Source organism: Oncorhynchus tshawytscha, linkage group LG02 (genome assembly GCF_018296145.1).
Source record: "Oncorhynchus tshawytscha isolate Ot180627B linkage group LG02, Otsh_v2.0, whole genome shotgun sequence".
In the NCBI taxonomy this organism is placed as follows: domain Eukaryota; kingdom Metazoa; phylum Chordata; class Actinopteri; order Salmoniformes; family Salmonidae; genus Oncorhynchus; species Oncorhynchus tshawytscha.
Window position 1 is genome coordinate 24,486,889 of NC_056430.1, and position 16,606 is coordinate 24,503,494.

At 42.3% G+C, this 16,606-nt stretch overlaps 1 protein-coding gene across 1 annotated transcript in view; it reads right to left on the bottom strand.

Moving 5' to 3' along the window:
* Window positions 1-464: 464 nt before the first annotated feature.
* The window catches only part of LOC112262407 (synaptoporin-like), a 39,180-nt gene continuing 23,038 nt past the window's right edge, over window positions 465-16,606 (bottom strand). The window contains exons 3-6 of the mRNA XM_024438067.2: window positions 3,341-3,468; window positions 2,588-2,786; window positions 2,195-2,386; window positions 465-2,101 (exon numbers count right to left, since the gene is read on the bottom strand). Of these exons, the coding sequence (XP_024293835.1) occupies window positions 1,844-2,101; window positions 2,195-2,386; window positions 2,588-2,786; window positions 3,341-3,468 (777 nt within the window). The 3' untranslated portion in view covers window positions 465-1,843. The remainder of the gene's footprint in view (window positions 2,102-2,194; window positions 2,387-2,587; window positions 2,787-3,340; window positions 3,469-16,606) is intronic.

Below are 16,606 nucleotides of genomic sequence, written 5' to 3' on the forward strand. Positions count from 1 at the left end.
AAAGCTTGGGACAGGTGACTGCTGGACTCATTACCGAGGGATTCCTGTCTGCTGATTCAGGTTTACTGGATACGGATCATTTTCTTTATTGAGACATAAAGTCTGGGATTAGGTTTGTTTGTTTGCTAGTAGAATTCCTTCACTCTGGTAATGGTAAACAAAGGGCCACAGACTTAACTGCCTGCCTCTCTCTGGGAAAGGCTGTTTCTGCTCAACCATCTGACAGACGTTCATTGCCCATCCTCCCATCCCTATGGTAACCAAGCTGAGGTGTGTTTAAAGGTGGTGCTCTACCTGGGGCATTGGGTCAGGGCAGGGTAAGGGGTGAATCAGGTACCTCAGGTACCTCTGTGCTGGAGTTAGCCTGGCCCATTAGGGATACTGGCCTGTCTACCCATGTCCCCTAAGACACTCTTTGTGCAACTGTCTGAGAGAGAGAAAGAGAACATACCATGAATGGATTTGTCTAACATCTTTATTAGCATTATTCAAAATGCTTGTAAAATATCCTCCACCCTCAGTAATCATAAACAGATTACAAATACTGGTAAATGGTTTTCAAATTGTTCAAATTATAATGTTACACGGACAGAAGAGCAAGTACATAAATGGAGTTTCTTTTTACCACATGCTTTGACACTGAAGACACATGGTTAATTCATTATCATCATCAATATCAGACACCATCTCCTTAGACTTATTTTTATTCATTGCACAAACTTTCCAAAAGTTGTACAAACCTGAAAGACTTTGTTTATAGAATTCAAGACAAAGAAAACATGACAGATAAAATGGAGGGTGTTCAGGAATGGTTATACAGACAAGCTTGGCTGAGCTCACTGTTTTAATTGCAACTTAGTTATTCTGGCCCTTTTTCACTGGGGCCTAGCTAGCTAGCTCCAGGATGTGTATGAAATGATTCTTTCATTTGAATCAAGAGCAACCATTTGTAAACAGAGCGGGTACAAACACTTTTCCCATTTACAATTGTTAACAACAACATCAAAAACTCCCCACAAATCAATACATAAAACCCCTTTATGATCAAGGGCATCTTGTGTAACATGGCAGACAGCGAACAATTCTTCCTTAGTGCAGTGAAATAAAACTTTATACAATTTAAATAATCATTCTAAATATATAAAATAAAAACACATTTATTAAAATATAGTGTATACTATAAAGGATGTCTTGAAAAAAATATAAATAAATACAAGCGATTAAATAAAATTCTAATAATGAGGAATAAACTGCTACTGTTACCTTGCTGTAACGCTGAGATTAAATCCTCCCAGTTTCGCAATTAGAATGTGCACAAACATGCATAGAAACACATAGCACCACTTCATGCACTTTGTCAAGACTATATAGGAAACTTCAAGAATTATACAATTGTAGACCACATTTCTCTTCCACGACAGTACAAACCAGTTTGAAAAAGACGTCTCGTTAAAAAGGTCTGTGGCATTGCACCTAGCACAGAAAAAGATAAACTGTAAACAGACTCAAGCCACAGGCAATACAACATTCACGAAAACAACATCTAAAAACGTAACTAAAATCTAGATTTTGTACAATACTTCAAAATACAACGTGTGGAACTGTATCAATCGACAACTTACCTTTTCTGGCACCAGAATATTTTTACCTAAGAACTGCATGTAGGTCATTTGGACACATTTTTTTATGTTTTTGCACAAACAGGACACCAACAACATGATGCATTAGAGGATCAAACTGAGCTAGCCCCTCATGCCCCCTCCCTCCCTTCAACCCTTTCCTTCCTTAACCCCTGATTGAATTTGCCCTTATAGAACACTGATGTCCCAATCAGACTGCAAGGCTACATCTGATTGGAGTAGGAGGTGGGTTCACCCACAGGACTGTATTCTGATGCCTGCTCCCGGTCTCCCTGGCCGCTGTAGCCTCCTGACTGGTCGAAGCTGCCCTGGTTGTAGGGCTGCTGCTGGCTGAAGGTCGCGGCCTGTTTTTCGGGTGGCGCTCCAGCGTACCGAGCAGGTCCTCCCTTATGCCAGCCAGTCTCCTTGAAAACAAACCAGATGTTTCCTGCCCACAGGACGAAGTTTAGGAAGCCAAACACCTGGGGAGAGACAGAGTATATCACAACAAAACAAACCATACATGTGGTGTGTGTGTTGTGGTGTGGTAGTGTGTGGTTCACAGTCTGTCGTACCACAGAGGTGTTAAGGCCTGACCAACGGGGTCCTTGCACTGAGCCACACTTGTTGGTCATGACCTTACAGGCAGATATGAGCTCCTGCACCTCATCTGGATCTGTGGCGACCTTGACGTCCGACAAGGCCTGGGCCCAGGCCGAAGAACTGACCAGCCACATGAAGGCGAACACCACGGTCACTATGAAGTCCTGAGAGGGCAGGGGGACATATTACTGAATAGTGATCAAGTTGCTGTTTGCACAAAAAGCAGATGTGAAAGGTGCAGGGACTGGGTACATTATACAACATATATTGCAGCATGGAAGCAGTACAAACACATAGCATACTATCTTATTCAAAAGGAAATATAATCAGTGGAGGTTTGAACACAAAAAAGGTGAGCAGCTCACAATGAGAGGGCCTCGGTTGTTCTCTCGGTACTTGTTCTGGAAGAAGATGTAGACTACGGTGGCCATGAGGGAGTAGAGGAAGGCGAACACAGCAATGGTGACGAAGAACTCAGCTGAGGAAGAATAGTCCCCAATGAGGAAGAGACTCTCCCTCCTCCTCCCATCACACAGCGGAGCCTCAAAGGACACCTGGTGCAACCTGCCACAGAGTGGAGAAAAGAGGAGTCTAAAACACCTGTAGCCACTCTTTAAACAATGGAGAGATTAAGTCTATTAAAAGACATCAACAGACTGCTGATGATCTTATTTTGTGTGTCTTGAGTGAATATTAGCAAAGCGACCACTGAAAGCATTTTAGACATCTTGTCTGGTGCTAATCACTACCCCTTTGTTTGGCTGCATAATAGCTTTCAGAGTGCCACACAGATGGATCTTAATTGGCTCGACTAAATCTTGCATATGGTGTTAGAAATTACATCTCAAATTGTCTCAAATATTATCCCGCTAGGCTGGTGTTGAAAAGCACATGTGTGCACGCACACACATACACACAGAAACACAGACAGCAAAGGAATTTGAATGAGGAGCAACAGAGTTGGAGATGGCTCCTAATCTCTTTGGGTTCATTAAACATTCATGGGGCTGCGCTGGAAATTGAGAAAAAATACCTCTAACCCAAATGTGCTTGTCCTCGAGTTGCATTACTATTATGTGTCTTAAATGTTACTAGAAAGTGTCTAGAAAGGGTCTTACCTAAAAGGATAGGCAAAATCGATGCCAATACTGAGGTTGCTGCTGGCCTTGTCAAGCTGACAGTCAACGCTAACCCGCAGCTGTCCACTGTAGCCTCCACATGTTGCAAATGCAAAAATGGCAAAAAGCTGTTGAGAGACAAACAAACAAAAACAACAAAATTATTGAATTGGAACTCTGTTCAGGAGTAATTAGCCTGATTATTTAAAGGCCCAATGCATCTGTTTTTTTTAATTATCTCAATATCAAATAATTTCTGGTTAACAATTATATACATATACCTTACTGTAATAGTTTTCCATTAAAGTAGTCAAAAGTAAACAATATTAGCTGTTTAGCAGAGGCTTGGCAGAGGCTTGGAACTGTCTTTATTGGTCCATTAAAGGCGTAGTGCAGTCAAAGATGAGATTTTTCCTGTGTGTTATATATATTTCCACACTGAGGTTGGAATAATACTGTGAAATTGTGAAAATTATGGTAATGTTTTTTGTGTAAGAGCTGTTTGAAAAGACCACCTGAAATTTCAGCCTGTTTTGGTGGGATGGAGTTTTGGCCTGGATGGTGACATCACCGGGCGGGAAATTAGTTAGACCAATAAGACAGAGATCCAAACCTCTCTGCCAATAACAGCTGTTTTCAGTTTTCCCCTAACTAGTGTTAGCACAATGATTGGAAGTCTATGAATATCTGCATGCTGCTAACGCTAGTTAGCATTGGCTCGTGAAACTCCACGACTTCATCTGATTCTGGGGAAGTAGATAATGGGCCTCATTGCCAAAATCCCGAAGTATGCCTTTAACTGAAAATTATTTGATATGGAGATTAAAATGGCTGCATGGAACTTATACTGCCGGTGATGTCACCAGGCAAGACAAAACTCCAACCATGCAAAACCTGCTGGTTAGAAGGTCCTGTGTAAATTGTACTTTCTACCAGCAACTATGAGGAAATAACACTGATCAAATTTGTTCACACTTTTACAATGTTAGTTTCATCAGTTGTTGTACAATATGATACAGAACACAGGAAAAACAGCATTTTGAATGCAATGGGCTTAATTACTCATCTGTTGAAAGTCTGAGAGGGTATTGTGATCACTAAGAACACAAGGGCCTTGTTGTAATTTCCTCCCTCCCTATTTATGCATCCATCAGTTGTTAAATCAAAGATAAACAAGAACACCAAAGCGTGCTGATCTAATCCCTCCCAAGGATTTTGTTGGTCTTCCAGCAGGCAAAGCAGTGCTCAATTTCAATTAGGCCCCCTCCCACACATACAGGTAATTCATATCCAGCACCACTCTCTCTGTGGTGGATTCTCACTGCAGTTAGACAAAGAGTCAGTGACATTGCTACGGCTACTGACAGCAATGTCTGGAGTACCCACCCACCAAAGAGTGAGACAGGTTGAGATAGCGAGACAGGCAGAGAAATAGGGAGAGAGAGAGAAAAGAAACCATTTTCAACGTGAACGACCTCTGTAAGTTACAGGACTGATGAAGTACATTAGCCAAGCACTGAGAACAGAATGGGCTCATACTGAGAGGTTAGGCCTCTCACCGCCTGCTTGCAAAACTAATACAAAAGCAAAGTCTCATCATGAGTGGGAATTAGATTTCAGTAGATGACTCAGATGCCAATGTTCCGTTATGAAACAAACAGACACAGAAGAATTATTAACACTTGGACCTGGACCATTCCAGCAAGGATAATAGGGTAACAACATGCGGCATAAAAAACATCTGACAATATCAATCGCTCAAATCAGCTATCTGCTCCTTCAACCTGTAGCTACAGCTATAGTTCCAGACACGTCAGGTGTCTGGACACATAACATGCAATAACAAAATACATTAGGTTTCTTTCACAAGACACCCATATAGCAGATGGCAGTCATTAGTACTGTACTGACAGACTGGAGAGAGAGAGCAGTCAGCGTGACAGAGACATCCTCTGTAGTCCTCTTGCGCCCAATGATGACCTCATCACCCGCAGACTCAAGAGAAATTCCTGGACATCATTAGACTTCCGCTCCACTTGGCATGCCCACAATAGGACCACAACTTCTCCTCTCCCAGGGGTGGCTGCAGAGACTGTAGATCCATCTCTGAAAAACGACTAGTGCTATGGAGACATGCATACACTGCCACACATACACATGACATAACATGCATATGCACATAAAACACATGCAAACACACACACACACACACACACACACACACACACACACACACACACACACACACACACACACACACACACACACACACACACACACACACACACACACACACACACACACACACACACACACACACACACACACACACACACACACACACACACACACACGTCCAGTCTGTTGGCTGAAATATATATCAGGTTTGTTTCTATGGGGATCCTCCAAACAGAGCCTGAGAAATAATTCCCATGCTGCAACTGAGGCAAACACTCAACTACCATGAGAACTAGGAAACTTAGATTCACATGTATAAGCACTACTCATCCATAGTCTCATTTTCAGCCCTGCATCCAGAGCTCTGGGAGCAGTAATAGTTATCATTAGCAAGCTCATAATATAATTTGTCTGCTCAGACTGAATGATCCTCTATGTCTAACGTCTTGTTAAAATGAACCCACCAGTAGTAGAGCAGAGGAAAGGAGAGAAGGGAAGGATTGAGAGAGGCTCACTGTAAAGGGCGGCAGGGTAGCCTAGTGGTTAAGAGCGTTGGACTAGTAACTGAAAGGTTGCAAGTTCATTTCCCTGAGCTGACAAGGTACAAGGTTGCATAGTTAAATAAAGGTTAAAAAAATAAATATTATCTTGGTCAGAAATAATTGAAAGGATGAGTAAAGGCACCGATTAGGGTTTACAGGCTGTAAGTAGGCTCGAGCAGGGTTTCCCCCCACTAGGTGCACATTTGTTTTTTTTGCCCTAGCACTACACAGCTGATTGAAATAATCAAAGCTTGAATTTGTATTTATTTTACCTTTATTTAACTAGGCAAGTCAGTTAAGAACAAATTCTTATTTTCAATGACGGCCTAGGAACAGTGAGTTAACTGCCTGTTCAGGGGCAGAATGACAGATTTGTACCTTGTCAGCTCAGGGATTTGAACTTGCAACCTTCCGGTTACTAGTCCAACGCCGGTTACTAACCACTAGGCTACCCTTCCTCCCCAGCTGTGTAGTGCTAGGGCAAAAAACAAAATGTGCACCTGGGGGGCCCAGGACCGAGTTTGGGAAACCCTGGGCTAGAGAGAGCAAGACATGATGGAAAGGCTCATCACTGCTTGCACTGAGAGAGGGTTATTAGTAAGCTCTCATATCTAGTCACTTCAAAGGACAACACAGGCATTTCTCCTCAGAAAGCTATGTAGTGGGACAGCAAGTCAAACCAGGAAGATAATGTAACAAACAGCAGGTAGGGAAGTGAAGGCAGGTAGGGAAGTGAACCTGGGTCTCTGGCATGAAAGGCAAACACCCTAAACTTCACGTCAATAGGGTTAACCCACCTGGTGGGAATTGTAATGTGGCTCATATAGCGAGGATCGCTTCAATATCTTACAGACCAATGTGAAACTGATGCTGGATTGAACACAAGTGTCGCACTAAGAATTACACATCTCCATTTACATTGCACCAACTTTAGTTGATCATTACACAGCCTAATCACTCTGTCAACTTTTTTATTTATTTTTTTTTATTTCACCTTTATTTAACCAGGTAGGCTAGTTGAGAACACGTTCTCAACTTATCTAAATCTCAACAATTTTGCAATTATTTCTTAAGGGAGAGGCATGGTATTCTCTTATCATTAGGACCTCAATGCCGAAATACATTTGTTGAATTTCATTAAACATTTTGTAACTGAATATCTGACCACACCTAATCAACTGCAGTATGTAGAGTGTATGAAAATGTAACTTACCGGTGCAAATATAACCATACACATTTGAAAATTACAATCCAACTTTGTTACACAAAATGTTTTCTAGTAGCTCTCACTCTCATCCCGTGAAACCGAAGAAGATGCTCCCCAGAGACTGAACAGGGTTGTGTGTTGTCTACCTCTCTCTCTTTCTCCCTCCCTCCCTTTTTCATAAAGTAAAACAACGAATATTGTGAGAGAGAAAAGTGATATGAAAAAAGCGAGAGACACGGGATAAAGAGAGAGAGATGGATATGATGTCACCTATCAGTTTCTTTATTCAGTGTGTTCTCTTCTTACCCCAGCTGAAGATAGGACTCCACACACACACACACACACACACACACACACACACACACACACACACACACACACACACACACACACACACACACACACACACACACACACACACACACACACACACACACACACACACACACACACACACACACACACACACACACACCTCACTATAATGTACACAAAACCATACCACAGGAAACCCCAGAACATGCCATAAACAACCTCACAACATCACAACAAAACTACAACATTCTGAGCACCACCAGCTAACGTTCTCTTCCAATGACATTGATGTACAGTACCAGTCAAAAGTTTGGACACACCCTACTCATTCAAGGTTTTTCTTTACATATTTTGATTTGTTTAACACTTTTTTGGTTACTAAATGATTCCATGTGTTATTTCATAGTGTTGATGTCTTCACTAATAATCTACAATGTTGAAAATAGTACAAATAAAGAAAAACCCTGGAATGAGTAGGTGTGTCCAAACTTATGACTGGTACTGTAAGTGCACAGAAACACCACTCAAACCAGACCTAAATGAGTCTGGGGAAATACTGCCATTAGAGAAAACAATATCCGTAATCACAGAGCCAACAGGGAGAGTTTCATTAGGCAAGAATTATAATTCTGTAGCAGTTGAGGAAGTCCAGCTAGAGTGGGGCTTGACCCAGCAACCCTGCAGTAACAGGGCAATCACACAACCTACGCCATAAAGATCCAGACCTCTTGCCAACGGCTGTACTACGCTTACGTACAGAGGTGTTACAAAACTGTGATGTCTAAGATTGAATCATTGAGGGAGATATGAGAGTTAGTAGGGAGTGGGGTAAGAAGCCATTTTTTACAGGGAAACAGAGTATTCTTTCTAACAAAGATGTCTCCATCCACTACATGGCCAAAATTATGTGGAGACCTGCTCGATGAACTTCTCATTCCAAAATCACGGGCATTAATATGGAGTTGGTCCCCCCTTTCTGCTCTAACAGCCTCCACTCTTCTGGGAAGGCTTTCCACTAGATGTTGGAACATTGCTGCGGCAACCTGCTTCCATTCAGCCACAAGTGCATTTGTGAGGTTGGGCACTGATGTTGGATGATTAGGCCTGGCTCGCAGTCTGTGTTCCAATTAATCCCAAAGGTGGAGATGGAGTTGAGGGCAGGGCTCTGTGCAGGCCAGTCAATTTCGTCCCCACCGACAAACCATTTGTATATAGACCTCACTTTGTGCATGGGGGCATTGTCATGCTGAAACAGGAAAGGGCCTTCCCCAAACTGTTGCAACAAAGTTGGATGCACAAAATCATCTAAAATATAATTGTATGCTGCAATTCCCTTCACTGGAACTATGGGGCCTAGTCCTAACCATGAAAAACAGCCCTAGACCATTATTCCACCTCCACCAAACTTTACAGTTGGCACTATGCATTGGGGCAGATAGCGTTCTCCTGGCATCCTCCAAACTCACATTCATCCGTCGGACTGCCAGATGGTGAAGCGTGATTCATCACTCCAGAGAACGCGTTTCCTCTGCTCCAGAGTCCAATGAGGGTGAGCTTTACACCACTCCAGCCGACGCTTGGCATTGCGCATGGAGATCTTAGGCTTTTATGTGGCTGCTCGGCCATGAAAACCCATTTCATGAAGCTCCCGACAAACAGTTCTTGTGCTGACGTTGCTTCCAGAGGCAGTTTGGAACTCAGTAGTGAGTGTTGCAACAGAGGACAGACGATTTTTACTCGCTACAGCACTTCAGCACTCGGCGGTCCCGTTCTGTGAGCTTGTCTGTCCTACTACTTCGCGGCTGAGCTGTTGTTGCTCCTCAACGTTTCCACTTCACAATAACAGCACATACAGTTGACCGGGGCAGCTCTAGCAGGGCAGAAATTTGACAAACTAAATTGTTGGAAAGGTGGCATCCTATGACGGTGTCACGTTAAAAGTCACTGAGCTCTTCAGTAGGGGCCATTCTACTGCCAATGTTTGTCTATGGAGATTGCAAATCCACTAATTTGAAGAGGTGTCCACATACTTTTGGTTATATAGTGTATTTCAGGATGTTGTGTATCCCTGGAAATAATCAGAATTAATGTAAACAATACAGTTTTGAAAACATAGCTTGTCCAATAAAAGAGGTCTCTTGGCACAACTTACCCCAGGTATGGGGCAAATTAAGCCGCAGGACAGGGTAAGTTACACTGCCTACACATTTCTGTAATGAATGAAATTGTAGGGACCGACACCGGAGATGAGAAGCAGGTACGGGGAGTAAAACATTTAATCAGGAACAGACATGAAACAAGACAGGAGCAGCGTCAGCACACGGGTATACAAAGACAAATAACAATCAATGCAGAAGCAGGGAACAGAGCAGGGAACCAGACAGATATAGGGAAGGTAATGACAGATGTGTTTGAGACCAGGTGAGTCCAATAATCGCTGATGCGTGTGATGGGGGAAGGCAGGTCTGTGTAATGATGATGGCAGGAGTGCGTAATGCTGGGGAGCCTGGCGCTCAAGCGGGAGCAGACACAATTCAACACAATCACAATAGTTTTTGTCTTAATCATATTAAGCATATTTTAACACAGGCTTAACCCCTAGCAAACACTTTGTACGTTTGTTTTTACACTTGTAACTTAGGCCAGGCCCTGTTGTTACCTCATATCCTAGCGATAATGCCTAGCATTACGCCTTGGAAGAAAACACTTCAATTTTCTTAACTTGCCATGGGCGCAACATACCCCATACCATTGGCTCAGTTTACCCCAAGGCAAAGATTTTGACTATATTAGCCCACACAGCTACAATGATGCACTTTCATGCTAGGTTCAGGACCTCATATTGAAGCTTATAGAAACTCCAACTGCTAAATAGAACACTCTTATCTACTTTGTTTTATACACAAGCATCATGAAACCTCTAAAACAATCAATTAATTTGACTTGGTGAAAATACTTTTTTGAGACCTAACTTGCTTACCACTTTTTCCATGTGGTTTTCTTCCTTCACAGACTCCATTAAATGATGACTTCTTGCTAAATATTTGGTCAAATTATAAATTTTGTGTATGGTTTCTTAGAAACAACTTCCCCCTTTTGCTCAACTTACCACACTCTCCCCTACTGGAGTACCTTAATATTCATCATCATCATCATCATAATAATAATAAAACCTAAGGGAGTTATTGGTAGAATGAGAAACAATAACATTTAATGTGATTTAGCACACATCCTGTCCTTATAGTAGTAATGCAATAGCATTTTGTGCTCCCGAACCCTACGGCCCAGGGGACTGCAGCAGAGGAGGCTGGTGGGATGAGCTATAGGAGGACGGACTCTTTGTAATGGCTGGAATGGAATTAAAGGAATGGAGTCAAACGTGGTTTCCATATGTTTGATGTATTTGATTCCGTTCCAATGATACTCCAGCCATTCCAATGAGTCCGTCCTCCTATAGCTCCCCCCACCAGCCTCCACTGGATTTCAGATATAAAAGGGTGGCTGAATCTGCTTTAAAAAAAAACAAGAAAGTTTCAGGAAACCAAAAAATTGTCCTTCATCTGAGGCCAGGACTAATGGGGTGTTACCAACTCTATCTGGGACTACAGGGAGAAATCACAGGCTGTGACAAATGCAGGTCTGCAGTTTAATATCGCATAGGTTATCATTGCCATTGTAAAAATACAAACCCTCTGTGGCAATGGTAGAAGAGAATCCTACAGCTATAGGGGAAAAACTGTGGTTCCGTGTATTGATTGGTATCGGGTATATTTCATGACGTAATGACAACTAAATTAAAGACATAAAGAAAGCAAAAGCCCCCCTCCAACATCACAAGACCATCTCTTTCCTAGAACCAACGAGGGAAACTGAAAAAAGGGCGTAAACGGAACACATGTTGATGGAAACTTGAATCAGGCATCAACAAATCAGACATAGGATGGAAGAAATCAGAGAGAACTGCCCGGAACAGTGTGATGGACACTTGTTGGATTATTACTTTGTTTCTGCCTCCATAGTTTGAAGAAAGTATATTGTACTACTTCAGATATGCACTGCCCAAAAAAACGTTGATTTCATGTATTAATTTGTATCTGGTATATTTCATGATGTAATGACTACAAAATTAAAGACAGAAAGCATGCAAAAGATCAAACATCCCTTTGAAGGAACATCTCTCTTTCTGTAGTTCTCCAGTGAGATGCTTTTTAATACCTATTAAAAGGTATATAGAAGTTAAACCTCATGAGACAGATTAGTGTTAAAAAACTGGACTTGGCAGCTTGGAGGAAGTTATATCACTCCTAGTAGTCTACACCACTGCACATAGAAGCTCTGCTCCAAACTCAGCCTTGAACATCATCTATCATCTCACTATCTGTCTCAAACCAGGTACAGTATATGTATCCAGATCCAATGATGAATTATGTAACACATTTCCTCTGCCATCACATTGCAATCTACCTCCCATGAAAGTACAGAAGAGAATGACCATTAGCTGCTGTGGGCCTGCAGGTCTGGAATTGGAGGTGAGGGCCGAGGGCTGAGGGCAAAAGTCATGGAGCCTGGGGAAAGAAAGTGTGTCAAGCTCTCCTCCTACAAAGATATTGATCTTGAAGAAAGTTTTTCACAATGTATAATGAACAAGGAGGTTTTCTTAGTTTAGAGTAACAGATGAGCATGGCCCTAGGACCATGCCCCAGGATTACCTGACATGATGGCTCCTTGCTGTCCCCAGTCCACCTGGCCGTGCTGCTGCTCCAGTTTCAACTGTTCTGCCTTCTTATTATTCGAACATGCTGATCATTTATGAACATTTGAACATCTTGGCCATGTTCTGTTATAATCTCCACCCGGCACAGCCTGAAGAGGACTGGCCACCCCACATAGCCTGGTTCCTCTCTAGGTTGCTTCCTAGGTTTTGGCCTTTCTAGGGAGTTTTTCCTAGCCACCGTGCTTCTACACCTGCATTGCTTGCTGTTTGGGGTTTTAGGCTGGGTTTCTGTACAGCACTTTGAGATATCAGCTGATGTACGAAGGGCTATATAAATAAATTTGATTTGATTTGATTTGATGAGTACAATATTTTGTAAACAGAAGGAGAACTAGCTACATCCCAAACATCCCCTTTTACTTCACCCTGGCTGCCTCTTCTAATTGAAAAACGTATCTTCGAGGATGTCAGGAGGAGAACATGTGTCACGGATCAGACATACTCTCCAAAAGCCCCCCTCCAACATCACAAGACCATCTCTTACCTGGAATCCACAAGGGAAATGGAAAAAGAGGCCGCCCACGGAACACATGTTGATGAAAGGTTGAAACGGGCATCAACAAAACAGACATAGGATGGAAGAAATCAGAGAGAAATGCCCAGAACAGAGTGGGATGGACAGCAGTGGTCCATGGCCTATGTTCCCTGAGGAGCGATGGGCCTATAACTTGTTGGATTATTACTTTGTTTTTGCCTCCATGGTTTGAAGAAAGTGTGTTGTAATACTTCAGATATGCACTACAAAGATGCATCTCAATAGTTCTTTCCTTGTATCCTCTCCTTCATACACACTGATCTGAAAACGTATGACTGTAACAACTGCTCGCTGAAGGAGGGAAAGAGGTACAGTGCCTTCAGTAAGTATTCAGACCCCTTGACTTTTTCCACATTTTGTTATGTTACAGCCTTAACCTTAAAATGTACTAAATAAATACAAATAATCAGCAATCTACACACAATACCCCATAATGTATTGTCCTGAATCTTCATCATAGGAATCACTCGGATTGCCTGCTTCTGGAGAGGGGACGATATTTCCTGCATCAAAATGGGCGCTCAGGCCTTGGGATCAGTCGATGTGATGACGCTGCAGATGCGTGGGGGACGCACAACAAATTGCAGCCTGTACCAATGTTCGCTCTAATTCTTTTTGGCACTGAGCAAATTTCAAGTCCGCTGAGCGTAAACTTGAACATTGTGAAAATTCTGTGAACACTGTGGCTGTAACCACCTTATGTTCCAATTTTAACAGTGGCCAAGTAGGCTACTATGGCTATTTAATCATAATGCAGGCCTACCAAAGTGGCCAGTAGTGAAAAGTACTGAAGGGAAAATACTTTAAAGTAGTACCTAAGTAGTTTTTTGGGGTTACTTTACTTTACTATTTATATTTTTGACATCTTTTACTTCACTACATAACTAAAGAAAATTATTTACTTTTTACGCCTTGCATTTTTCCTGACACCCAAAAGCACTCGTGACATTTTGAATGCTTAGCAGGACAGGAAAATGGTCCAATTCACCCACTTATCAAGAGAACATCCCTGGTCATCCCTACTGCCTCTAATCTGGCAGACTCACTAAATACAAATGCTTTGTAAATGATGTTTGTGTTGGAGTGGGCCCCTGGCTATCCGTGAGTAAATAAAAAACAATAAAATTGTGCTGTCTGGTTTGCTTAATAAACAAAACAAAAATAATAAATAAACGTCCCTTTTTCAGGACCCTGTCGTTCAAAGACATTTCGAAAAAATCCAAATAACTTCACAGATCTTCATTGTCAAGGGATTAAACACAGTTTTCCATTCTTGTTCAATGAACCATGAACAATTAATGAACATGCACCTGTGGAACGGTCGTTAAGACACTAACAGCTTACAGACGGTAGGCAATTAAGGTCACAGTTATGAAAACTTAGGACACTAAAGAGGCCTTTCTAATGACTCTGAAAAACACAAAAAGAAAGATGCCCAGGGTCCCTGCTCATCTGTGTGAATGTGCCTTAGGCATGCTGCAAGGAGGCATGAGAACTGCAGATGTGGCCAGGGCAATAAATTGTAATGTCCGTACTGTGAGACGCCTAAGACAGAGCTACAGGGAGACAGGACGGACAGCTGTTCGTCCTCGTAGTGGCAGACCATGTGTAACAACACCTGCACAGGATCGGTAGATCCGAACATCACACCTGCGGGACAGGTACAGGATGGCAACAACAACTGCCTGAGTTACACCAGGAACGCACAATCTCTCCATCAGTGCTCAGACTGTCCGCAATAGGCTGAGAGAGGCTGGACTGAGGACTTGTAGGCCTGTTGTAAGGCAGGTCCTCACAAGACATCACCGGCAACAACGTCGCCTATGGGCACAAACCCACCGTTGCTGGACCAGACAGGCAAAAGGTACTCTTCACTGACGAGTCGCGGTTTTGTCTCACCATGTGTGATGGTCAGATTCGCGTTTATCGTCGAAGGAAACACCAAAGCCTGTACTCTGGATCGGGATCGATTTGGAGGTGGAGGGTCCGTCAGGGTCTGGGGTGGTGTGTCACAGCATCATCGGACTGAGCTTGTTGTCATTGCAGGCAATCTCAATGCAGTGCGTTTACAGGTAAGACATCTTCCTCCCTCATGTGGTACCCTTCCTGCAGGCTCATCCTGACATGACCCCCCAGCATGACAATGCCACCAGCCATACTGCTCGTTCTGTGCGTGTTTTCCTGCAAGACAGGAATGTCAGTGTTCTACCATGGCCAGCGAAAAGCCCGGATCTCAATCCCATTGAGCACGTTTGGTACCTGTTGGATCGGAGGGTGAGGGCTAGGGCCATTCCCCCCAGAAATGTCCGGGAACTTGCAGGTGCTTTGGTGGAAGAGTGGGGTAACATTTCACAGTAAGAACTGGTAAATCTGGTGCAGTCCATGAGGAGGAGATGCAAAGCAGTACTTAATGCAGCTGGTGGCCACACCATATACTGACTGTTACTTGATTTTGACCCCCCTTTTGTTCAGGGACACAATTATTCCTTTTATGTTAGTCACGTGTCTGTGGAACTTGTTCAGTTTATGTCTCAGTTGTTGAATCTTGTTATGTTCATACAAATATTAACACATGTTAAGTTTGCTGGAAATAAACGCAGATGACATTGAGAGGATGTTTAAGGAATGTGAAATTAATTATACTTTAACTTTTGATACTTAAGTATAATTTAGCAATTACATTTACTTTTGATACTTAAGTATATTGAAAATCAAATACTTTTAAACTTTTACTCAAGTAGTATTTTACTGGGTGATTTTCTTTTAAGGTATATTTACTTTTATTCAAGTATAATAATTGGGTACTTTTTCCACCACTGAGAGTAGCCTACCATAAACAACAATTGAAAGAAATGCATCCCGTAACATTTTTACATGGAAATAGCTGTTCTATCACCCAGTCTACAGTAGAAGTAAATGTTTGGTGTTCAATGTAGGCCTGCATTCCAGGAGACTTTAGGAAAAAAAACATGCAGGGCTTGACATTAATCTGTTTATCCACTTGTCATCCAGACAAGGAGGTGACTGAAAAGGTTGTGTTGTTTGATGCAAGAAACCATTTTACAAAATAAAATGTATTATTATTCCCATACTGTTAAAACAAAGATTCAGACAGATTATGCTACCCTCTGCCTTTTAGCTACATAGCTTTGTAATGAATACACAGGTAGAAAAAGGTGTAGATTCACATGCAGAGCGCGGCAGGTGTTTATTTCGCCTTCGCGGAAGGCAGGAATCGTGGTCACAGGCCGACAATGTTCATACACAGGTAGGCAAACAGGCAGGTGAATCAAAAAGAGGATTGAAGGCTATAACTGGTTCTCACAAATGAGCTAGGAAAAGGCTTAGTAGAGTCAAAATGAACAATACCTCACAAAGGCACAAACAGAATGAACTGAACTAAATAAGGAGCTGATGAGACCAGGTGAGTAACTAACACAGGTGAAATCAATGAACAAAAATGAAAGACAGGGCTACCTTTAACAACACAAAGAAACAGGGCTATGTTCACGAACACAAAGAAACAAAACACAAGGTTGACTAAGAAAATAAATACAGAACCCTACAAGCTTATTCAAGACTGTCTCAAAATACAACATTGCCCCATTAAGACATAAAAAAGCTCTTTACTTGATGGCTAGAAATACATATATTGAATATATTTTGTGCTCCTGTAGGACACAACCACTCCCCCATTGTTGACTAGAAATTTGCT